The sequence below is a fragment of the Corvus kubaryi genome, unplaced genomic scaffold (genome assembly GCF_017639235.1).
Source record: "Corvus kubaryi isolate FWS band 111438036 unplaced genomic scaffold, C.kubaryi_AGA036_p1.0 37391, whole genome shotgun sequence".
Taxonomy (NCBI): Eukaryota; Metazoa; Chordata; class Aves; order Passeriformes; family Corvidae; genus Corvus; species Corvus kubaryi.
In genome coordinates, this window is record NW_024581130.1 from 11,571,713 (window position 1) to 11,597,291 (window position 25,579).

The following is a 25,579-nucleotide window of genomic DNA, read 5'->3' on the forward strand; positions in this document are numbered from 1 at the left end:
TGTGTTGTTATGCATTTTAATGTAGTTCGTGCTGATACAGTTCAAAATGCTGGTCATGGCTCTGTAGAAACTATTTTCCCAGCAACAGAAAAATACAGTTTGTAATTTTTAAAATTGCATTCGGCTCCACAAGCCTGAAAATTTCTAAGCAAGCAGCCATGAAATTTAAAGACCAGAATTACGTACTTGGATAAGCTACATTTCTCATATTAAATTCCTTTCACATGTAAAAGGCTTTTAAATGCTTGCTGTCTCATTCTTTGGTGGTTTTTTTTGCTTAACTGCTGGTTTGGGATGTTAGTTTTGGAATCACATGGTGGTTCTCCACAATAACATAAAACAAATGTTGAAATTTTCCCTTTCAACTAGCCACTGAGTTAAAAATTATTCCCTTATCTACGAAAGTTCCTCTCACAAAAGTCTGTTCATTTTTCAAATGATGTTATTTAGATAAGGTTATCCAAGATTAATTTCAGAAGTACAGCTGTCTTCAGTATTCATTGTGCACTGAGCTTTCCAAATAGGTAAAATGATCAGAGAAAAAAAGCTATCTCACCCCAGAGATCAATATTAAACATGACATGCAGACATTTCAGTAAATAAGACGTAGAAAAGAAAAGCAGATTCCAGAGTTCTTACCAGACTGGGAAGTTCCCAGGCCTGAACAAATTCTGCTCACATTTTACTTTTAACATGGAGATCTAATCCAGAATAACAGAAGAGATCAAAATGTTACTGGAACCTTTAAAAAAAAATGTATCCAGAGCATAGGGAGAAGTTTTTAGCTGCTTCAAAAGCAGGTACTGCTTCAAAAGCTGCCAGAGGTGAGACGACACCCTGCAGTGCCATCCCCAGGCTGTTTAATACTGTTGAAGAACTACAAGCTCCGTAACAGCAGCTTTGAGATGAGTTTGTGCAGTTGCTCATTTCCCTTATTTGCTCCCTCCCTCGGCAGGAACAGCAACTCGATTTTCCTAAACTCTGCTGAATATTTGTGGCCACAAACCTGTCCCGTTTAAAGGAGCAGTGCCCTGCAGCTGCCAAGTGCAATCAGGCCTCTACCCCTAACGCCCAAACTCTTTTCCTCTCTCCTCCTCTGCCCACCATTCTGACAGCTTTCCAGAGTTCCTTCCTAGACTGCTGCCAGGTTCCAACACCTGCCCATGTAATCTCTGTTGTTCCCTTAATGCAAGTGTTAAATCGTGCCAGCAGTTCCACCCTGCTCAGAGCCCATTTGTTCATCACCAGACCTCGCTGTTGGCTTGTAACAACCCAAAGATGCACCCTCGTGGGATCTGTTTGATGTTTTGGAAAGGGGAGCCCGGAGCAGTGTATAGTGAAGGGTTATTATTACTTTATTTATAAGTTTGACTTGTATTTGTGGTCTATATCCTTTCTACTGTCTAGAGCTGCAGGTTCTTGCTCTCATCTGTCCAGCTTTTAACTGTGAGAAAAAAATTTCTTGCTGTATTTTTTTTTTTTTTTTTTAGAGAGGCATTTCTTCACTGTGCAATAACATTTTGTGGATTGGTATTTGCTAGGGAAGAAAAATGTTCTGAAATAAAGACACCACCAGCAGTTCAAAATTCAGCTCTGTGAGAACAACTCAATCGTGTCTCTTATTGGAAGTAATGTTGATACGATAAAAATCTGCATAATCTATGTTTCTCTAGAAGTTTGGACAAGAAATTCAAAGGTTGGACTTGATGATCTTGCAGGTCTTTTCCAATCTTAATGATTCTATGAATCTATTAGTTTCATTGGTTACTGAAAGCGGAGGTGTGCTCTGAGGTCTGCAGTCCTCTGTGTAATTAATTTTTCAAAGTGGAATCCAAGTATTCTTGCCCAAATTTAAACTGAAAGCTGAAAGTTTTGGAAGAAGAGAGATTTAATCCACAGTCCTTTCCTTAGATCTTCACGAATATAAGAGTGATCCTACAACTAGAGAATTTTCTTCCCCTCATGCCCATTCTTCAAAACACACCTTTTAACTAAAATATATCTTTATCTTCTCAGTGATCACTTGCAGCTTTCACGTTTTGGATCAGGTCCCGTTCCAGGGGGCTGCTGTGAATTTTGCTAGTTCTCCAGTCTCTGGGAACTAAAATCCTGGATACTCTGGGCTCCCAGGAGACTGTCAGAAGGGCTGTTTTTCAGGACATCAGGGCCTCATGACAGCCATTTCCTCACAACTCCTCTATGTTCAAGGACTGGTTCTCAAAACAGGTGAAATAAGAGCTGGCAAAATCAGCAAACTTCTTTACAGTATTTCACACTGTAGGTGTTCTGGTGCCATAGAAAGCCCAGCTGCTGAGGGAGAGCTGGCTTGGCTGGGGATGGTGGCATTTTGAGGGTACCTTCCCCACAGCAGGGATCACTGCTCCTCACCTCCTCTCATCCTCTTGCTCTCCATGCTGGCGGAGGGAAAAGGCCTCAGCTCTCCATCCTATCCCCATGGCTCCTCCCACCTCTTCCCTGTCTGTTGACAAAGTGAACTGACCCCTTATCCATCTGGGAACAAACTCCTTCTCTCTGGCAACACTGAGGAACACTCATTCACCCTTTTTTTATGCTTCTTTCTTTTTCTGTTCTCCTTGCTGCTCTGAGCTCAGGCTTGACCGCACCTCCTTGGCTCACCCACCAGTCAGTCTTCCTTTCTTTACCTGAGTCCCACCTAGGTTTTCTGGGCAGCTTCCAAGAAATGTGGCTATAACTGAAGATTAAAAATGAAGTAATTGTGATTGCATAACTGGGGTGAGGAATGACTTTCTGGATGTGAACAGAAAGCAGCCGCTGCTTAGGGAGAACCTTTTAATCTCTGTTCTCTGGTGTCAACTTTTCTGTCTTTTCTTCCAAAACAGTTCAGACAGAACTGTGCATCACCTTAACTCCATAGACTTGGTCTCCTGACCCAACCATAGAAAGAAGTGGATCTAATGAAAAAGCAAAGTTCACCCAAGAAATATAATCTGCTCCTGTGACCTTTCTGCATTAAAAGTTTCCATTAAGTTCTGTGGCATTCACCCATCCCAGATTCCCCCAGGTAAACGGAAAGCAAACAAACGCTTTGAGCAAATGCTTTGTTTGTAGTAACGTGGCAGGATCAATCACTACCAACCACAATGATGCAGAGGTTTTTTTGTTGGCCTTGTGTTGGCGAGATAAAAGCCTATATAAATTTCCTTGAGTCAGTTCTTTTGACTCACTGTGGCAATTGCAGCGTGTCCTTCAACCAGGATATTTAAAGAAGTGCTAGCAGGAGTGATGCAATAATGCATCTTCTCTATACTGCCTTGTAAAAGTCAAGTGAAAGTGTTCATTGCTTTATTTAAAGAAAAACATTTAATTTTAGAAATATGTTTCATTTCAGTAATATGCGAGTTAAACCTCAAAGTCAGGTTTAAAGTTTCTCCGAGTGAAGAGGGCTCTGGTCTGGGATTTGTTCTGTGGAACAAAGAGGCGTGTGTCAGAACTGAGATTTTAGCTTAGATCATGGTGCTGAGACCCAAGGTTTTGTTTCAGGCCTGTCCCTGCAGCTCTTTTTGCCTTTCTGAGGAAGTTTGACTTATGAAACCACATTTTAGATGTGCTAATATTTTTTTGTTAAATCCTCTGATGAGATTTAGTTATCCTTGTTAGAGAAGTAAAAGCTTTGCTCCTGTCAAGTTCTTACAGATTTTGTGAGACCTTTACAGTTACAGTAAGCTAGGTCTTCATATCCCCAAGAAGGGATGCTGCCCCCAAAGCTCTCCCGAAATGAGTTAAGGGGTAGCATGATGCTCTTGCCCCTACATTTGTTGGGGAATTCAAACACGAGACACAAAACTTGAGTCCCTGAGCTCCACCACTCAGAGACCACCATGTTTGAGTCTGTCAGATTCTCACAGCTTTGGGGCAGGAAGTTTGGGGCAGAACTCTCTCTGTTCGCTCTGGGCAGAGTGCTGGCACCTGACACACCATATGCTATTTTTATTCAAAATAAATAGCAGGGATTAGCTCCCCCCTGCCTTCCTGTTCCATCTGCTGCTGCTATCCTTCCCAGTAAGGCAGAGCTTCCAGTCTCAACTTTATTAGAGAAAGGGGTTACAGACTTGTTCCAAATAAATACTCAGCTTTTGTTGGAAGTGTCCCCAGACAGAGAAGGCACTGTCTGATCAGTCACCACTTACCAGAATTCTGTCATCTGCCAGCCATAATCTACAACTAAAATTGAAATATTTTGATATATTACCCAACACAGAGAAAATAGTGTCTTAAGGGAGCTGAAGAGCAGAAGGAGGCGTGGTTGTGCCTTATTTGTCCAACACTGGTGAGTCATTTAATCTGAATTTCTAGGCATTTTAAGAGTTTTGCTTCAAAGATCTATTGTGTGGCTTCTGGCAACAAATTAAATACCAGTGAGGTTTGGCTCTTAATTTAGAATTAATTTTAAAACATCACTCACTATATAAGACCTAATTGAAAGCCTATGGTCACTGGAAGGATTCCCAAGGATTTCACTGGGCTTTGGATGAGGGTCTCAACTCACAAATATCTGTTTATTTTTCTTCATTGTATTTAATCTTGGATGGGAAGACAAGAATTATTCTTTCAGAATAATTTTGCAGTTTTTTGACTTTTCATTTCTTCAGGCTAGAACTGAGTTGAAGACAAAGAAATGTTGTTGTAAAGAAAATCATCAAGCGCTGAGAGTGAAGTGGGGAGTGTATTTGTGCTTTTCTAGCTTGGACTTACTGTACTATAAACCATCATAGCACTGCAGATGTGAGCTGCCAGATTTCTGATTTTTACTGATTTTTTCAGATTTTCTCAGATTTTCTGATTTTTACTGATTTTTTCAGATTTTCTCAGATTTTCTGATTGTTTTCTGAATGTCAAATATAAGTGGGCTTACAAAAAAAAAAAAAAAAAACAACAGAGTTTGGGTCAAAGTTCTGTTTGCAAAACAAAACCTGTGTTTTGTTTTCTGAGTTGGCAATGAACAGCCCCCTGGCTCTCTTGGGGAACACGAACATGGAGGTTCATGTTCATAAATTTGAGTTTTCAGGGAAATATTTTCCTCTAGTCACCAGGGTTCTCCTACTTGCAGTCTTTGGGAACATTACAAGTGTTTTGTCTTAGGGCATAAAGAGTCTCTCATTCGGTCTCCAGAAACAGTCGCTGCCCACAGAGCCTTTCTCTTGTTACTTCTTGTTAATGGCACTAGAAGAGGCTACTCTGTCTCCAGTTAAACGGAGGATTTTTGGCAAGGGCAGAAAAGAGCCTTAAAGTCACCCGTAACCCATGCCTCTTGTCAGCTTCTTTAGATGGGATGGAGAAAATCTTCCTTTTCTACTGCAGTAGTTCCATATTAGGTCCTGGGACACATGTTTGCCCTTCTAACTTCATGGAACAGCTGAGAGAAGCATAACTGACTGTAGGGTGGTGTTTACTGCAGACCCAAGATTTCAGGGATCAAGAACAACTTGCCTCTTCCTGACACAAGAAGGAAATAAAAACAGAAAGCGAGTGAGCAAACAGTAGTGCATAGGGATCTCTCCAGTTTCCTCAGAAAGCCATTGGGATACAATAAACCAGGCATCACTCCTAGGAGACAACACAAGGGAGTGTGGAAGCGTAGATCTGAAGGACAGAGAACGCCCGTGGGAGGATGTGAGGAACAAAGAACAGGCATGTGGTGTGTGAGTGCAGGATTCATGGGCTTTCCCACTCTGCAAAAATGTAACTCACTTAACTGCAAGTCTGCGCCGAGTAGCACAGGGAGGAAGAGGTTGTGTGCTTCCTGGAGAAACTGTAACCAAAAAGTTACAGGCCTGTTCTTTTATTCATTGGCTTTGTTTTTCTAGGAAGAGTTCACGACTTGGCTTCCTGTGTGTGCTGCTGCTCTCTGAAGAAACCCTGCTTAAACTGGGAGTGAATGAGGTTTTGCGTTGAGTTATCTGCTGGTTACCTGGCCTTCTCTCTGGCTTAGGTTGAACCAAACTTTTGCTTAATTTGACCCTCAGATTTAAGACACAGCGATAATTAGATTCAGTAAGACAGTTATGATTCATGTTATGATCCATGAGGGGAAAAAAATGAAGACAACCTCCTCAGGAAAGCATGTATGTGGATAAAGCAGCTCATGAAAAACCTGACTGATGTCTCAATCACTGCTTTGATTGCCATACTATCCCAAAAGCATCCTCACTACTAACTGAAGCATTTTCTTTCAGAGTTAATCCTTTGTCTCTCAGTAAGGCCAGTGGTAACAAATTGCTGCATTGGCATCAGGCTGATGGCTCTCCAGGATAACCATCCTGTCTCTCCAGCTGCCAATTCACTTGCAGCATTAGTCATTGAGACTGAGTTGAAAGTGGCAGCTCAGGCTTCAATTTCCATGAAACTTGTAGGAACTTTATTTCTTCGAGCCCCACACCCTTCAGGTTTGAAACTGGCCATTAAACTTAAAAGGTGTTGAATTGAATAAGGGAATGCAGATGGACAGAGGTCAGGATCTCATAAACTTCATCTCCTTTAGAAATGGGCAACTGACAACTCTCAAGGACTGAAAAAGAAGAAGAAAAGCAACAGCTTTGGGTGCTCTGAAACCAAAGAAGGCATTTGGAAATGGAATGGGGTTTTGTGGTCACTATCTTATTAGAGAAACTAGATGATCCCTAGTTTTTCCAAGTAAACAGCTATCCTCGCATAAAAAAGACTTAGATTATACAAAAAATAGAGTGATGATATGAAAAACATTTTCCTTGCACAGAAAACCAACCTTTTATGCTGCCTCTGCAGTACAAGTGAAAGGTTGAAGTCGGTAGGATGGTAGTCACTAGCAAAGAGAGCAAGGGTTGAGAGGAACAGTGGAAAACAGCACGCTGAAAAAAACAAGCCATGGAGGGAAATTAAATCAGATTGGTGACTATGCAAGAAAGCATATATTAAGGAGTTACAGATTTTAGTGTGCATCTGCTGGGTAAAACTGTTGTGCTAATTTCTGAACAGCAAAAAGAATAAACAATGCTTCTGCCTAAGTGTATTTCTTACTGATCAAAGACATGGAGTGTGGCTACAATGAGTCAAACAGGATGTTTACAAGGCACTTAGATAAAAAAGAATAAAATGATGAAGCAAGTAACATAGTGTCATGAATTTTAGAAACAGTGTCTTTCCTGGGCAACATTTTGCCCTCCGCGATTACTAGTCCTAAAAACCAGCTGCCACAGGCAGAATTTGCAGACAGCCAAGGTGAAGAGGCAGATCCTAGTCCCTGTGGACAGAGTAACTCTGGCACAGCATGATCTGTGGCATAGCTGCCTCTGGAGACCACCAGAGGGTATGGCAGATGGGATGGGGATCGAAACTCAGGAGTTAATTTCTCAATGCTTCCTTCACAAAACAACGGAGAAAATATTGCTGGAGAAGTACTGCAGCTGGATCCCCAACACCAATCAATATCAGAGTTGTGCTTCTAATGGTGTTTGTAGTAGAGTTTATTAACAATTCTGTTATCACTGCGTGAAATCTCTTCCTTCAAACTCACCAATCTGGCTTGTGTATTTTTAATGAGTGTTGGCACAATTCTTCACATCACTGTGGGAGCTGATGGAGATTTACCAGATAGACTAGCCTTTTGGGACTCCCACAACAATACGCGTGCTATTTGGATTTATTTTGATCTAAAATAGATTGGTATGTCTTTAAAGTGATCCAGCAAATTTCTATGCTAATTAAACCAAATTGAACAATGCACAGGAACTGATGTTACTAAATCTGTGTATGAAGGCCCAATTCTGAGGACCCTCATAGCTTGTGGACTACGCAGCCTCAGCCTCTAAAAATACTGCATTGCAAACCTGCTCTCTTACCCAAAAGACATTACCTGAGCCAATGCTGAGATTGCTTTTAGTGTGTGCTGGGCATTGGGCTCACAGCCTGAAATGCTCTTCTCCTTGATCCTTCCATCTGGGGACCTCGTGCCAGGGCAGACAAGGTGAACTGAACATATACAGAACTTTCCAAGTTCCCAGATTTTCAGAGGTTTTGAGTGAAAAAAAATTCTTTCTGGATTTCTGTACCTTCAGGTCCACTGCTACCCTTATTGCTGCTATTCAAAGTGATTATGCCAGGAGCAAGTGGTTACATATGAGATGCTATAACCTCTTAAAGAGTTATTTTTCACACAAAGAAGTATCTGTTTATTCTCCTATGCCAGTTATTTTTGTCAGTAATTTTTTTTATCGTTTATCAGTCCTCCTTTTCAGTAAAAACTAAGGCTCAAAGCTTTGTTCAGCTGCTCAGCCTCAGTGTTTTGTGTGGTTCTCTGGTGCTATGGTTTTTTTAGCTGAAGTTCTTTGTCAACAGAGTGGATGCTGTGACTAATTTGGCTAATTCTGGAAGAAAGGATTATGCTTGGATTCTGCACTGGTGTTTTGAGTCTCAGTAAAAGATTACAATGAGTGAGTAGTCTGGGTTAGGCAGACAGTTGGGTGGGATGATACCTTCTGGCCTCCAAATCAATGGGATCTTTTTGTTCCTGTGTGCTTTAGGCTTAACTTCTGAGCCAGTCTCTAACATCTCATACATGATTCTATATGCAGAGCACCCCATACATTGCTTATGAATGTGTGCCCTAGATAAATGGGAAAGTGCCTAGTGGGGCTTTCACACAGAGGCGTAGAGATGTTGAGACACGGCAGTATTGCCAAGGTTTTCTAATTTAGACAATTCTCATGGTAGTTAACTTTTTTGGTATAGTTTCATATTGTTTTAAAGAGTGATATTTATTATTTCTGGAAAAAGAGGAACGTTATAGTCCTCCTCATTGCAGAATGACACTTGGAAAAGTGACTGCTGCAGCTGGACACCATCTCCCCCTCCATTACCCAACCCAGAACACAATGAAAGAAAAACAACATTAGGTTTAAAACATTAAGTCATCTAAGGTTTTTATGGGGTCTGGTTATGATTCTCTTTGCTCAGGTAAGAAACCCCGTTAACTCACAAGTCTTCTGATTGCCCAGCCCAAGTGGACACAGAACCGTGACCTCACTCCATCCATGCTGGCTGTGCTCCAGCCATCCCTCTGCCCTGCTCTTCAGGGAAAGGGAATCGCCTTGGCCATCAAGGAGCTAGCGAGGACTTTCCTGACAGGCAGGGGACCAGGACTTGGAGGTCTGCTGTAGTCCAGGAACAGCCTCCAGCTCCCATATTTAGACACTAAAAAAATGTTTTCCCCAAATTCACAACTAACAGATACTGATGAAGTAAACACAAAAGGAAAAGACAGGAAGCTGCCCCAGGAAGAGTCCAACCCTCACGATGCCCTCACTCCTGATCACTATGGCTCTCATTACTTTTAGAGATCACACTGGATTTTCCCCCAACTTTACACTGTTGTTTGGCTGAACTTGCTCCATCTGGGAAAACGTGTTTCTGGACAGAAGTCAGTACACAACAGAGAGATACTCATGGTCTCAAGAAGGTGAAGCTTCTACCAGGGTGACTACAAGGCCATACTGCTCAGGAAAGGAGGAGAAGCAGCAGCTGCTGAGAAAACTGCTGAGTGCAGGGCAGGCAGTGCCCCATTACGAGGAGAGGGCCAGCATGAGTACAGGAAAGAACCTGGAGTTCTTCAGAGAAGGATAAGAGGAAATTATGACTTTTGGAGTGGGAATCCTTCCTCAGCATGGGCTGTGAGCTGCAAAGGACTGACTGCTCCACGTGTGTCTGTGTGTGCAGTAATGAAAAATGCAGGTTTACATGGTCTACCATGTGAGATGAGCAATTTAGATACTACGTCACCACTCCTGTTATCAGAGAACATTAGGTTTCAGCAATTTCCATTACTATTTTTATCCTTTATTGTGTGCAAATACACAAGGATTTTAGTAACAGCAGAGTCATGTTTAAGCTGCTTGGAAGGCTGGAGAGCAAGATGTCTTCTTTTCACCAGTCCATTTAATATCATTTTTACAAGTGAACCATATTGCTCGTACAGAACCAGAGCAAGCTTTTTATAAAGACATTTTTTTAAAGGATTGAATAGTTGCAATTGTTGAAGAAAGGTGCTTAGATGCTGGATTAGGAATTTGCAGGATCAAAGTAGCAGTTAAGATGCCAGGGAACTCATCCAAATCGCAGCATAGCTGATATTCTTTAGGGAATACTGGACTGTTTTGTATACAGCACTCTTGGCCCCACGTAACTTAAAACCTGAAGAACTGAAATGATTAGAAACAGTGGGTCCTATCTTTGAGGGTGTTGAGTGCCCACAACTCATGTAGGGCTGAATACTCTGACACTGTGGCCCTTTATGCCACGATGGTGATGGCAAGGCGTTCAGCAAATGCCACAGGAGGCCCCTCTGCAGCACTGGCCATAGCAAAGTCACTTGGGTGCAACTGGGCATCCGGCCCATTTTTCTGGCAGCACTCAGCATGTCTCAGGAACAGGCTGAGAGAGGAGGGGCTCCGGCAGGGAACTTCAATTATTTGTGATCTCAATTACACAGAAAATGCAGGGGATGGATTTGGTAGTGGGTTTGGTTATTCTTTTTAACCTGTGAGAAGCTGTGGGGATTGCTGCTGGACTGGTCTCCTTGAGATCCAGACTGCAAATGCAAGGCATGAAACTTCTTCCGTCCCAGCTCCAGTGCCAGTGCTCAGACTGAGGTCACTGAGGTGGGGAACTCGCCTACAGCTCTGCTGTGCTGGAAGGTGCATCCGCCTGACTCCCGTCCTCCCCTGGGCTCTGGACATAGGTAACAATGGAGCAGGCTTCTCCTTCCTCCAGACTTAATAACTGATAGGGAACCTGATTTTCGTTATCCAGATGCACAGCTGGAGCTGGAAAAGATGCCAGAGAACTGAAATGTTTGACCCATCCCTGGAAGTGTTCAAGGCCAGACTGGATGGAGCTCTGAGCAACCTGTTCTAGTGGAAGGTGGCAGGCGGGTTGGAACTGGGTGATCTTTAAGGAACTTTCCAACCCAAACCATTCTATGATTCTATGATTTTCCTATCTTTTGCTTGGAGTACTAAAGTTTCTATTTAAAAACCTTTTTGAAAATCGCTTGTCTTTGGGGAAAGTTTATGAAGGGCAGAAGTGTGAAAATTAAATGGCGCATTTTATTTAAAGGGCAAATTTTAATTAATTAAAAGGAGTGAACTCTTTCTCAGTATTTTCTTTGAGAAAATGAATTTTTGTTTTAATGATACAAAAAAGCCCCCGATTCAGCCACAATAAGAAAATGTTCCCACAAGAAAATGTGAGGGGTTTTTTTTCTCCTTTTTACTTAAGAGCGTGTGAAACACAACTGCCCACGAGCCCAAAAGTGCAGCACAACCTTTTAACAAGAGGTATAAGGAGTACCTTAGGCAGATGGAATGCAAGAACCTGGCCCACAAAACCCAGTAATACCCTTCTGACTGCTGCAGACATGCCCTGGGATCGTGAGCAGCCACGACTGGCAAGGGCCTGAGCCCACATATTGTCCGTACAACACATCCTGCTGCTGCTGGAGTGCTGGGAGGGCTTGGACTCCCTGCCATGAGACCTCGTGTTTTCCAGCCCGGAGCGCTAAGAGCACGCAAGGGGTGACCCATTCAGAGAACCGGGTGGCTGCGGGCCAGACGTATAACCTTGATTACAATGCCCTTTCCGGAAACTGATTGTGGTTTTCTTATTATCTAACGAGCTTGTCATTTCCTGTGCTAGTTGTAACAGAGCTGAATATTTTCTAGGTTACCTAACGAAGCTCCTGCAGAATCACACCGCCTATGCCTGCGATGGGCAGCACCTGAGCCTGCACTGCCCTCGGCACTCAACCATCAGTGTTCAGTCAGCATTTTATGGGCAGGACCCCCACATGTGCAGTACTTGGGAGCCTGAAACCAGGATGACAGAACCCAGGAACTGCGTGGCACCCACCTCTTTGCAGGTACCACACGTTGTAAAGGTTTCTCAAGGTACAGAATGTTTTTGACAGTTTCCCTGCCATTTCTGTGCAAGTGTTCTCAACCTTGAATGAGATGACACTGTACCTATGGCAGTTTACCACCAAAAGAGTTACAGCTGGAAGGATTTGTCTGGACAGCAGGGTATTACCATAGGATTGTGAGAACTTTGAAGATTGCCTTCCGTTGTGATGAGCCTTGCTTTGGAAACCCCATTTTTAAAGTTCCCTAAAATAGTCAGCTCCTTTCCATTCAAGGGCTGGTCATAACTGAGTTGACCAGTCTTAATCTATCACACAGGCTCTGCTTGACCCCAGGGGAGGACACAAGCATTGGACAGAGCTGAGTTACAAATCCAGTGAATAAGATGACATCCCTGGTTGGCACTGTTCCATGCCTGTCCTCCCTCACTGAAAAGGCACAGCAACAGCTAAACAGCAAATCCCAAGCATTTCTGCAGATGCCTGCATTTCTGTGACTACCTGATTTGTATCAGCAACACCCTACAGTTTGTTTGCTGGGCCTGCTTCAGTATAGCTTAAAATGATTTATACTTCATCAATTATTACTTTCTGCTGTAGAGACTATTGTAACAAGGTCTGACTTAAACTGCTGTCAAAGGCTTGTTTCATCATAGTGAAAAATACCCAGTGTTGTTCCAAATTCAGTAAATCATTGCAAAAATGAGCAGTCAGTGGAATCTGAATACGTTCTGTCGGCTAAACTGTTGTAAATGCTCTACAGAAGCTCTGATGAAGTTTGCAACATTTGTGTCTGTAGACTACACGTTCCTTCTTGGCATCAGGGAATGTCTGTTTCCACCCTTTCTGAGTTGAAGGGTATTATGAAGTGGTTTGGCAGTAATATCTTCTCTCCAGAAACAGTATTAGGGCAATTTTATAAGTGTGGCTCATCCATGATGTACTGCAATTTTTGAGGACATTCCAGACATGACCTATGGGCCATGTGAAAGTACATCTCTCCACCAAAACCAGCAGTCCAGATGCATCCTTGATGTTATATGACTGACTGCAGCAAAGTGGCACCAATGATTATTTTGGGCTTGTGAGTGCCTTTGTGAGGCAGTTTTTCCCCCTGAATATAATAAACACAGCATGGGGTAACTCTTGTATAAACTACCATCATCATTCGGGCACCGTGGCTGATCAAAGGCATGAAAGCATTTTGTCAGGGCCATCAGTGTGTGAGATACAAATGCTGTGCATCTCAGGAAGTTCCAGTTCTGTTAAGGAGAAGGGACACATCTTGTAAACTGGTTTCTTAGAAAAGAGCACCAGTGACCTCATCCCTCCTCCCCTTCCCTTTGGAAGTAGATCTGCAGTCCGCACAGGCAGGCAAGATGATGCCCTGTAGCTAGGAGGAAGCATCACAGGCACGTATTACAGAGACCTCCTGTTAGAGGGACCACTGCAAAGCTGGATCTGGCTAGAGACAGTAACTGCCCGGTACTATTTTGAGTATCATTGTTTGCTTTTGTGGCTGCGTGCTTTTGCACAGCAACACGAGAGAAAATGGGACTGCTGTTTACATTAGGCAGGAGAAAACACAAACAGATGCTCAGGAGATGACTCAGCTCAGGTGCAAACAGAAGGTGACTCAGTAGGGGACAGCTATCTCCATTTACTTAAGATGTAACTGTTTCACTGGTCCCTTCCAGAACTATCCCAACTTAGGAGGAGTTATTTGACTTGCAACTCTGTAAAAGGAGAATGGACTGATAAAATTAAGTCTGCTGTACTTTCCTTCCCTTTTAAACTCTTCAGAGTGCATTTAATGCTCAAAAAGTGTTGGATGCATGTCCTCTTCCTCTGACAATGGGAGCTGTAGGATCACTGCAGTGTGCTGCCAATGTGTGTCATTGCTGCTTGGGAGGGAAGGTTTCCACTGATGACAACAGAGATCCAGCCACTGCCAACTCTCTCAGCCTGGAAATAGGAATGCAGCTTGTGCCATCGCAGTGGTAAATTTGTGATTTGGTCTCTTGGTATGACTAAGACCTCTTCTGATGAGAAACAAAGCAAAAATTCCCACAGATTTTGAGGGACTACCTAAAACTATTAGAATGGTATATTACAGTTACTCCTGTTAAGAGTGGAGTAACTGGAGAAAACACCCTCCTTATTACAGCCTGCTGTGATTTTAAACATCATGAATCCTGTGCACAACCACACAGACTATCCAAAAACAATGACAGAAAAGCCCTCTCTTAACTGAGTTTTGGAGGTGAACAAGAATTTCCTAAATACACTGCTGCATTTAAACTGGGTGTTTTTAGGTGCTTTGGCTTGTGACTGTGTTAAAAACTGGACACAGACTTGCTCTGGCAATGTCTTAATATTTTCTGCAGCTACAGTTCCAAGAGCACAGCTGGAGTGGGAGCACCAGTGTGAGCAGGAGGAGCACTCAGTCCTTTTGCCAGATCGGGAGAGAGACCAAGTGACACTTTGTGTATAGCACTGCTGGCCTGTTTGTTGTCCTCCTCTGTTCCCACTCCCAGGGAAGCTGTACAGTAAGAACCAGGATATATTGCTGGGCCAATAAATTTGGAGTAGATATGGCCTTAGAACAGCATAAAAAAACACCCCCACAAAACAAGACAAGGAGGCTGAGGATAGACTTGCAGATCCGTGCTATCCATTCAAACCAGTTCTGAAATTTGCTCGTGGCAAGTCAAGCAAATATCTGGTCATGTGTGTAACTGCAAGCAAGAAGGAAGCGTCCCTTAAGCAGGAGGTCCTACACATGGCTTAAAGCTCGGGTTGTGCTTTTCATCAGTCAGAACTCTTTCAAGTGAAGATTATTACAGGGCATGTTAAGGTACATGTAAGTAGATCAAGAAGAAGTGGTTAAAAAGACATCTTTTAGAGTTGCCATGCTTCTCCTGGACATTGCACTCCCATAAATGTGCTCAGGAGTGTACAAGTGTCTCAAGCATGTCAGTGAGACAGCTGGGGGCTTAGTGTGTCCCCACTTGCTCTGGGCTCTGCACCATTGAGGCTTTGGTGGCACCCAGGGGAATTTGGCCAACCTCCCCAGGGGCAGAGGGAAAAGTGACAAACAACAGCAAATCGGTAACATCCTAACTTGCCATGAGCATGGCTGTGATGAATGTGTTCCCATAAAGTTGGCCATGACTCCAATTCCAGTGGAGCTATGGCCTAGATCCAATGATACTGATGTTTCTTGCACGTTTATAGCCAAAAAGTTGTGGTTTCTCTCCTGTGTAGAACAAAATACAACTAAGTGTTTTCACTGCTGTATAGCTTCATACCTTGTTGTCAAGACTATCCTTTTTGCCCATTGTTCTAGAAAGTACTGGATGAATGCCAAAACCTGAGATCCTGCCAACTCCTTGTCAATAGTCGGGTTTTTGGGCCTGATCTGTGTCCAGGGACCACTAAATTCCTCCTTGTCTCCTTTAAATGCAAACCTAGTAAGTAATCTTTATCAGGCAAATGTGTTTTTCTGCATGTTTGGTTGCTTGTTTTGGTTAAAATGCCACTGCACAAGGCTTTGCATAAATCCATGTGAAATTTTGGGGCTCTTGGATTGATAACAAATTGTTTTTTTCTACTTTACCTTAGCTCTCCATTGTGTTTGCAGCTTCAGGGTGCTGGCTGCCAATTTAATGACCAGCGTAGTTTGGCAGGGGCAGGTGTCAGACATCAGACTAGAAAGGAAAAATGTTTTGGAAATTATTTTTAGTGAGATTGCAATGATAATGTCGTATTAGAAAGAGCTGAACAGCAAAACCAGATGCTTGGGCTAAGGATCCAAATGATGAAGAAGGTATCCTAGGAAGGAATATGCAAAAATACTTAAGGAGCTGGGCCTAAAGCTTTCAAAGATTCAAAAATACCTCCCGTTTATGGAATAATGGCCAGAAGATACATGTGCTGACTTGGTTAGAGGCTTTTATTGCAGAATCACCTGTGCTCTGTGCAGGTATTCGATGCTGGTATGTGAAGGAACAAATCTTACCTCAAAGAGAATCCACTTTGTAAACATGAGAAAACGGAAGAACGATTAAGACAATCCTCATGAGGTTTCCTTTATTGGTGGTTTTTAATCGTTCTCCTTGTTGCTATGGTATATGAGAACAAGCTCCAGTAGCCTGGGGGCTCAGGTTGTCTGGCAGTGAATCCCCAGAGTGGCTGAAATGGGTCCCAGAGAAAACAGCTGAACGATGATTTATGGGTAAGTTCACCAGCCAACTCAGAAATACCAACCCATGAGCAAAGGAGAAAGCACTAAGGGGGTTTTCTTTGATCAGAGCACTAAGATATACATCAGTGGTAGAACAGGAGTAGGTGGCAAGTGAACTGAAGGGCAATCTCACACTGGAAAGTGGAAGTCAGCAGAAAGATGGAGTGGAGTAGGCAGATGTTACCTTTGGCAAAGCACTGACTCAGAAACTCCCAGGGAGATACACAGGGCCAATCGTTAGGGAAAAAAAAGCCTGAAATTGAAAAATTTCATGATCTGTTTTATTATATCAATAGTTTAAGTCATTTTGCATATTGCAATTAGTCCATTATTAATAGTAGGTGGATTTGAATGTCATAGCAGTGTCTGTGTCATTAGAAATCTCTTTTTACTAACCAAAAGCGAATTTGGATTGTTTATTACTTTTGGAAGCTGCTTAATATTTTTTTCCATGGGAGATGAGCTTCTTTGAGTATATAGTATTTTCTGTGATTTGAATTCTTAAAAAGCTGGTCAAAAGCATATTTAGCAGCATGTGCTGCCTTCAGGATTGAGAAATAGTCCAATTCCAGGGCAAATTACATGATTTCTTGTGACAGGAAATTTGTATTTGTAGGTAAGATACCAATATTGTTAGTCTTGGCAGTGGAAAACATCCTTACTCAGGAAATCACTTCAGGATAACTTCAAATATATTTTGCAGTCTCCTTTCCTTCAAGTGGGCACTTAAGCAATTGCCTAAATCCCTTAGCTTTTCATCTATTTACAATTATTGTTGCCGTATCCCTGCAGAGGTTTATCTTGGGCTCTTCTCCTTTTCTGATACCACTTGGGGTTATACGTACTTCCACAGCCCCTCCAGCACAGCCAGACTCAGAGCTCAGCTTTAGGCTGTCAGTCCTTGGGCAGAGACCCCAGGTTTTCGACCTATTTATTGGTGCACAGTACGGCAGGTGCTTCTGCAGAAGTCACAACCTGCAGCAGGTCAAGTATTTCTCAAAATCACTCTTTTTCAGACTTAAGCTTGTAGCTGTTGATGAGCTCAAACGGAAGAAACGGGACTGTTACCAAGAACATTAACCCATTGTTTTATCTGTTCTGTTTTGGATGAAACAATAATGTTGAGTAGATAGGAGGTTTTTCTCTCTCCAGTTCCCCAAGAACCAGCATCCACCCTCCACTCACAGGGACATCACTTGCTAACAAAAGGTCTCCCTTTTCTTCTGCTCAGCTCAGGAATCTCCTTTTCCTGTTTCCACATTTTTGAGGACCAAAAAAATTGGAGGAGAATAAACTCTTCTCCCTGGCTTTATCTGCCATAAAAAGGTTTGGCAACACAGCTCAACCAGGAAGACTCAAGAAGGTAAAATGTCACGGACAGAGTGGCTGCTTGGGCCAGGAAGAGCCTTCTTGGCCAGGTAGCAGATTTAAAGGGTTTCCCTAGGAGCGATAAGCCATGAAGATGAGCTCAGTGCCTTCCCCACCTCTGCTGAGGGTGCTGCCAGGGTGCCTGTGCCAGCTGAGCAAGGGAGGGGGGGATTTTTCTCAGGGTCCTAATTCACATCACTTTGCCAGCCAAACTTTCAAATGAGCCCCTGCTTGAAGGTGCCGCCCAGAGAAACCAACTGACCTTGGTGAAGCCATGCAAATACAGCTGAGAGCACTGTCTGCCTTGGGATGGGAACCCCATCCTGGCCTTTGTCCTCCCATTGTCTGTCCCTCTCCCCCAGTGCTGTCACTGAGCAGTGCCAGCCCTGCCCGTGATTGATGAGTGTGCAGAGGCAGCTGAGACACGCGTAGAATGCAACAGTGTCCTGAGGAGAGACAAAAGGGAAAGATGAAGCTTCTCTTACTGAGCAGGAAAGCAAGCCAGGAAACCAAGGAGGCTGTTACACTGGGAGAGGAGATTGGCAAAAGTTAGGGTTTTTTATTCTGTTCAACAAGCAGCCACAGGCTCTAGATAGTCACTTGGGAGCAACTCATTTGGGAGAAGCACTCTGCTCTTGACTCTGTGTCTGGCTGTACAGGTGCCACATGTCACTTGCAACAGCATTTGCAGGAAAGCTGGTTTCTGTCCTGCTGCTATTTGCTATTAACAGTGCAGCTAAATAAATTGCCTCATGCTATTATTGCTGTTTGCTTCTACTTTAGCTGAATACAAAACCAAATCAGCATGTGAAAACCAGGAACTGAAGCTCCACTGTCAGGAATCCAAGTTCCTTATCATCTACTCAGCCACCTACGGCAGATGGGCACATGAGGAGAGCGTCTGCTCAACAAAGGCGGAGCACACACCCCCCTTTGGTACGTTTGGGCACCGTAGAGGAACCTTCTCCAGGCAGGAGCACAGGGAAGAGGGGACACAGGTGGGGAGAAACTTCAGATGCAAGAGCAATGGTGTTTTGAAAGCATCGGTGGTTGAAATGTGAGAGAGATTATTTCTCAAACTGCCCGGTAAGAGGGAGGAACATAGAGTAATAAATGCAGCAAAGTAATAAACTTTCATACAGTTAATCAGTCTGTAGTATGATTAGCATCAAAAACTAGTTCTCTTGTCTGTCTTGAATTTAGGTGACATATACTAAATATTCACTGTTTGCCTCTCTGCTTCCTCCAGCTTCTGACAATGACCAGGTGACACAAGTGTCACGATACTGTGTCTTACTGCTCCTTCTTCTCTGATACCTGTTTCTGCCAGATATTCCCTGCCTTAGCTGCAGACTGTAAGGAGAGGGTCCATGAGGCAGGGCCGTTGCTTTAGATGCTGTTGTATGGCTAGACTCCAAGGCTGTGGTGGCACATCAGAAAGTTAAACATACTTGGGACTTCTCTCTGGCACCAAGTCAGGAATGTCCTACATACATAGTACTACACTGAATAATATGTTCAATGGTGACACTGAAGGCATGATGGTAACTTGTCATGCCATGGAGAAGGCCAGCATGAGATGAGTACTACAAAGGGAAGGGCTTGCATGACTGATGCCAGCCCTGTGCAAAGGCTTAACGTTGCTCCTAAGAAACATGCTTTAAGTGTCATCTATGAGAAGCATCTCTCAAAACATCAAGAAGAGATCAATAATTAATCTTAAGAGCCCTTTGTCTGCAAGCCAATGTTTCTATTTAGTTACATAGATACTATTAAAAATTTATTGGCTGAAAATTGCAATCTGTTCTTAGACAAGAATCTATTTAATATTGCTGTGTCTGTGTTTCACATCGGCTCTCTCGGGCCTTCACATAGACTTAGCTGTGCCTATCTGTTCTGCAGAGGAAACATTTCAGCAGGTCTCTGGCAGGCCCCCACACCCCTTACAATGCTGGCATTAACGGGTGACACAAGTCAGGGCACAGATGTCTCAGCTGATCGAGAGAGGCTGCCACCACACTTGTACCTTGCACTTCACTGACCTTTCAAAATTACTCCCTTGCCTCTGATGTCAGCACTCACAGTTCACAGATCAGAATTCTGCAAACCTTTCCTACTGGATAAAGTCTCCCACGATAAAGAGAAAGAATTTGCAAATGCAACAAGCTCTGCTGTGGCCCCTGTTTACAAGCACCTATGCAGCAACACCCTGGCTGACACTGGTTTTGTGCTCTATAAAGCAGCCTAAGACACCAGTAATAGGAGAGAGCATAAAACCTGAGACAAATACAAATCAGATCTACAGAAGGTAGATCCTTGTATAGATTTCCTACTACTTCATGGAAGTGCTTGGCCTCTTCCTGCGTGGTACCAGTGACCTTCTATAGGCAGTAGAATTTCCAAAAGCCCCTGTGTGGCATGGGAGTTCACATTCAGTTATCACAAAAGACTCGGCACTTAGGAGCCAGATCCAATTGACTCCAGATCTGTCTCAAGCCTGACACTTATTTGAGTGGTTATTTAAGCACCTACAGATGTAGTGCACGATTAGATTTCTGCAGTGACTGTGTACCTTTCTCTCCGGGAAAACAATGGTAATTTGAATGTAATGACTTAAGACAGCTCTTCCTTCTCGAATCAGAGTCTGTGTACCTATTTATGTTTACAGCAAAAGCTAAATTGGCTCCAAAACACATCCATTGTTGTTTCTGCTCGCATGGGTGCAACTCAGCCTAAAGGCAGCGCTCAAGCCTTTCCAGCTCTTTCACTGCCTCACAGAGAAACTGTGAGGTGATTTTTTTAGCACTACGCAGAAGAGAAGTCATCTGTAGGTCCTAATGACAGGCATAGAAAGTCTCTGGTGAGCTCAAAAGCTTTGCATCTTTCCATACTTGATATGGTCCTGTCAGGTGTACTGGGTATTGAAGTGGATGCACCTCGAGATCTTGGCTACCTGCTGATATGTGTGATAGCAATGACAAACAGCAGCTTTGGGTTGGGACAGATGTGTTCTCAAGCACTGCTTTTCTGTGAACCACCTGTCAAATCAGCTGACAGATTTTCAGAGCTTTGCTTCAAAGGGAACCCAGGAAAACATGTCAAGTCTTTGGCAAAAAGCTCTTCTCCATATAGGAAATAAAGTATATAAATCCATCTCAGCTATGGGAGATAGCTGTGTGGCCTTGAGCACTTGTAGGATCCTGACCCTCACCTCCACATCTAGCATGAGTACCTACTCATGCAACTGCTTTTCTGAGCCAGTTTAATAGTAAAAATCAGCTTCTGCAGCTGTCCAAATGCCTGGTACTGTTAAGACTGCACAGAACTTCCAGCAAGTAACCTCTCTGCTTTACTAAGACTATCAAAAACTTCACAAGAAAATTCTGGGTGTGGTTTTGTAGCAGATGGTTCTGCCTAGAGGAATCCACTGTGCCAAGCACCAAAGCAGGAAACTATAGCAGTTTGTTCCTGTGTGACTTGTTGCCTTTTCTGACCCATTATCTCTTTTCATATTTGTACTAACATGTGCATGAGGAAATAGAAAATTTATTGGCCAGAAGTTGTTAAAGAATTGTGCCAGAACAGGTTACCATAGAGAGCACCAGGAAGATTCAGCTCAACAAACACCTCCCAAATAATAAATTACTCTTGTTAATACATGAAAATACTTGAAAGAAGTCTTGGTAGTGGGCTGCCCCTAGGTTCAACTTGCAAGCTAGAACACTGCAATATCCTTCCCAGAAATTCCTCTGGATGCACATTGCCTGGTCAGCTGCGCATCTCCTCAAGCACCAGGGACCAACACAGCCCTGAATTACACCCCTGCCATGGTTCTCATTGCTGGAAGGTGGGGTTCCTTCCAGTGCAGCCCTTTTATCTGGCCCCACTTTTGGAGGGTTGAGAGGGGAGGTGGAGAATTCACCAACTCCCATCACAGCTTGCACTGTGCCATGACATACCCTGGGGTTAGGCTTTGTCATAGTCTCCTCTTCCTGTGGAATTCAGCTAAGAGGAAAGGGTGAGCAAGTCAAGCAAGAGGGATTTTCAACATCCTGTAGCTTCCTTCCAGTCCAACTAGGTGTCATGATTTTTTTAACGTAACAGGATTCTATGATGCTGTGATTCTTTTTTATTTGTTTTTGTTTGTTTGTTTGGATACTGTAGCCAATTCAAAGGGCCTTACATCTCTTATTCACTGACTGAAAAGCTTTTGGTTTCTGTCTCTTACTAAGAGATGTACTCTCTGCCTGGTGTGAGCCAGTCCCTTGGGAATGTCTCTTGAGATCAGAAGTAAGAGCAGTGAAGGCACAAGCAGCTGTAGGCAGATCTGGAAATGTTTCCTCACCGCCTTGGCACTTTGGGCGTGGGAGACAGGAGTCAAATCAATTTTGTGGATGCAAAAGTAAGGATAAAATAGTTCCGTTTTCCTTCCACCACAAAACCCCTTAAGTCAGCTCTCTCTGTGTGCAGACAGCAGATATGAAAAGGTCCTTGCCTGTGTCAGCCTGAGAAAACTGAGAAGCTTAGTAGGTGCTTTGGGCCTCAAGAGGTGCCAGTAGGAGCCATTGCACCCCTTGGCCCCAGCAAACGTTGTCAAGGAAAAACCCCCTTAAAAGAAGAGGTTTTCAGAGCAGTGACAGGATGAGGAGCGACTGAAGGGAAAAAAAGACCAGCCACCATTTTTAGAGTCCAAGTAACTTTCTTCTGAGACAAACAGGGAAGATCAGATTTGTCTGGTGGAAGTTGCTTGGAGCACTCTGAGACACACATCATTTCATCCAGTAATGTTTTCTTTACCAGCAGATCAGGAGTTTCTTGGGTCTATTTTTTCATGGCTCAAATTTGTGAAAGGTTTGGAAAAGTACACCTGGCCCCCAAGTCTAAAAGGAGCCAAGGAACTCCTGCATGTGCACATGCAGGAGCAAGGAGTCCGGCTCCTGCTGCCAGGAAGCGGAGAGCCCCACTTGTCTCTTGCCCTTGGTGTTTGGTGCGATGGATCCCCCACACTGCACATGCATGTGCAAGGAGGAAAGAGAGACCAAGTTTGGTGGGGTCTTGTTGGTACAAAAGTGCTGCTGATCACATTGTGTGTTTCTGCTGGAATTAGCAGCTCAAGTGGCCCTTTTCTGATGCATAGGCGGGACCTTGCGTGCCATGCTCTTGCATAAATTACCATATTATTTCAGCAACTTTCTTTAGGATCCTGCAGCCTTAGCTTGCTCCGAACTCCATAGCTTCCCCCTGTCAGTTCTTGTCCCCACAGCTGATATTTGGGCTCCACAAAGCACAAGGCATCCTGATTTGAAGGTGTGAAATCTTTGCTTTCAGCTTAAAACCAAAGCATTTCTTTGCTTTGATTTTAAAAGCGAGCTCCTTATTCTTCTGTGGGTGGACACAGCCCAGGACACATAAAGCGGCATAAGGAGCAGTTGGGGATGAAAGCAGTTGGAAACGTTTGGAGAGGGTGGGACAGGATGCTGTCCCTGGGGCCTGGCACAAGATGCTCCATCACCTGCAGGTCTTGTGTGGCAGGGTGGAAAGAAAGGGAGGGAAAGCTCCTCCTGTCTGGATTGAGAGAAGCTTTAAGAAACCAGAAGACAAATTACTTCTCATTAAAGCCTGCATGATTTATGGCATGTCATTTGCATGCCAAAACTTTCCCAAACAAAGCTAATTAGGGAGCTGAAAGAGCCTTTCCTGCAGAAACAAGGCTTTGTACTCCAACTGTTAAATAGCTGCAGTCAGATTGGATAGTTTATTACTGCATTAAGAACCTCGTCTTGACACCCGTGTCCCTGTGCCATCCATAGCAGTGTCTGGTACAAAAGATCCACCGACACTCTTGGTGTGTAACAACCAACTTCGGGAGAAAGGCATGGAGAATGGAGTGTTTTCCCAGCCACACATTGCTGCCTTGTCCACCACCGCTGGATGCCACCAGCCTTTTAGCACTCTGGGAATGTGCCTTTCCAGAAGCAGGTTATTGAAAATGTACGGTACCAGTCTAACAAGCCCCAGGGATATCTGTGTAGATCGAACAGCACTTAGCCAGAAAGAAGCCACATTGCATATTTATGTTCATCTCCCAATTAATGGTTTCTCTGGGGCCATTCCATGGAATTCCTTTACTCCAAACACAGCACTGACCTCTCCTCATTCAGTCACTGGAATAAGGTGTTTCACCAGGAGGAGGGGAAGTTATTCAAGTTATTCCCATCATAGCTGCTGGGAGAACTACTGGGAAGGTAGCAAGGATGCATATAAACCAGACAGGATTTTGGATTGAATCACTAAAACCCAAAATCTTTTTAGAACGCAGGAAGTTTTAAATAGGTTTTTTTAATGTTGTAAGTCTTTCCAGGTAACGTCTGTCCTGTCCTGCAGAAGAAACCAGCCACAGTTTGCATTCACTCACCTATGACACCAGGCAAGCCCTGGGAGGTTCTCCAAAAACTGGCCTGCCAAGAACCTGCAGGCATATAATGACTGGTACAGGAGCCAAATCCAACATGGATAGAGATGATAAGAAGCTATTAAGTCCCACAGAAACATGAGCAAATGCCTACCAAACCTGAAATGAAACACACACTTGCCATATCACTGAATATGTAGAAAACCATCAGCACAGCATCCTCCTGTTTTTATAAGGCACGAGCCTTATAAAAGAAAATTCTGTAGAAAACAATTCAGTTTGCTGCTGTGCTCCCAATCCATTCATTCATGAGTCACCCGGTAATTCCTCCTGATATTCTCCAGTTGGTTTTGTACTTGCCAAAGTAAGCGATTGGCTGCCTAAAACGTCCATCTAAATATATCTTTACTTATCTGAAATTGCCAGGGAGGGAAACTAAAACTGCTGAGTTACTTAATCAGAACTACCCACTGCTTTAGGTCAGCTCTTCCCTGCCTTCCAGCAGTCTCTTGGGACACACAGGTACGGGGATTTTAGGTCTCTGAAAGGTCAGAGGAAGAGCTGTCTCCTAAAATTCATGTCCAAAGTAACTCACGAGCCCTTTGCCAGACGGATGAGCCCAATATCTCCTGATGACTCTGCCCAGGTATATGACTTACTCGGTGCTTATTCAGGGAGTTAACTCTAAAAACCACAAATCTGCCCCATTTTCACACATTAAATGTCAAGAACTCAGTCTCAAACCTTCTCTTCTTTCCAAACAGATTTGGGGAACCTTTGGAGTGTCTTTGCAAACAGTGTTTGTCCTTCCTCTAAAGAGGCACAAATGAGCTTCAGCAGTTGGCAGCTGACTGGGTGCCATCCTTTATTGCAGGAAGAGGGACTGTTTTAATGTCCCGAGAAATATGTTTCAGACCTCTACAGCGCCCTCGCCTCAGAAGCCTGGAGTGAGACATATCTGTCCTACATAGGAAGCCACAGTGTGTGCAGTGATGCAGAAAGACTCAGAGAAGTATTACTTGATCCAGACTTGTCCATTCTGCATCCTTTCTATTCAGACACCAAAACTACAGGGTGTTTCTTGCTTTGTGGCTTGGAGTTTAGCACATGTGGATACAGAGAACTTAATCACATTTAGAGACGTTCTTTTTTTTTAAAGCAGAATGTGACTCACACACTTTCCCAGTCAAGTAATTTCACCTCCAGTGCAAAACCCATTTTTGGAAGCCACATGTTTCCCTGGTTAAATACTGAGCCCATTTTGACCTCTTCACTGTAAATCAAAAGCTGCTTTTTAATACCCTGAACTTCCCTGCAGCCTAAGCTGTTGCAGCACATAAAAATTGATCTCACCTGACTTGAACTGAACTTGGGTGTCCGGTCGACTCATCTCAGTAACCCAGGGCTGAGAGACAGACTTGGAAACAGCATTTCTTCTCTCTTGATTTGAGATGGAATAGATAGAGAGCGATTTGGATGTGCTTATTGTTTCCAAGACATCCTGAATGGTACATCGAGATCTTATATTGGGCATCTGTTTGGAGCTCAACAGGACTCTTCCTGCAGCCTTAGTATGCACCTGGAAGGCAACACGGGAGAGTTAACTTGCTGCAAGTTCACATTTTTA

General features: G+C 43.6%; 1 protein-coding gene and 1 long non-coding RNA gene across 3 annotated transcripts in view; one reads left to right on the forward strand and one right to left on the reverse strand.

Annotated features, from left to right (window-relative positions):
- EVA1C (eva-1 homolog C) overlaps positions 1 to 25,579 on the forward strand; it is a 32,739-nt gene that overhangs the window by 1,296 nt on the left and 5,864 nt on the right. The window contains exons 2-4 of one of the 2 annotated variants that reach the window (XM_042038020.1): positions 11,733 to 11,929; positions 15,276 to 15,399; positions 18,324 to 18,476. In XM_042038020.1, coding sequence (XP_041893954.1) covers positions 11,733 to 11,929; positions 15,276 to 15,399; positions 18,324 to 18,476 — 474 coding nt within the window. The remainder of the gene's footprint in view (positions 1 to 11,732; positions 11,930 to 15,275; positions 15,400 to 18,323; positions 18,477 to 25,579) is intronic. The other variant, XM_042038021.1, reaches the window with a different exon arrangement.
- LOC121669285 overlaps positions 1 to 25,579 on the reverse strand; it is a 31,236-nt gene continuing 5,657 nt past the window's right edge. Inside the window, exon 2 of the long non-coding RNA XR_006017692.1 lies at positions 1 to 25,531. This is a non-coding gene — a long non-coding RNA (uncharacterized LOC121669285). The remainder of the gene's footprint in view (positions 25,532 to 25,579) is intronic.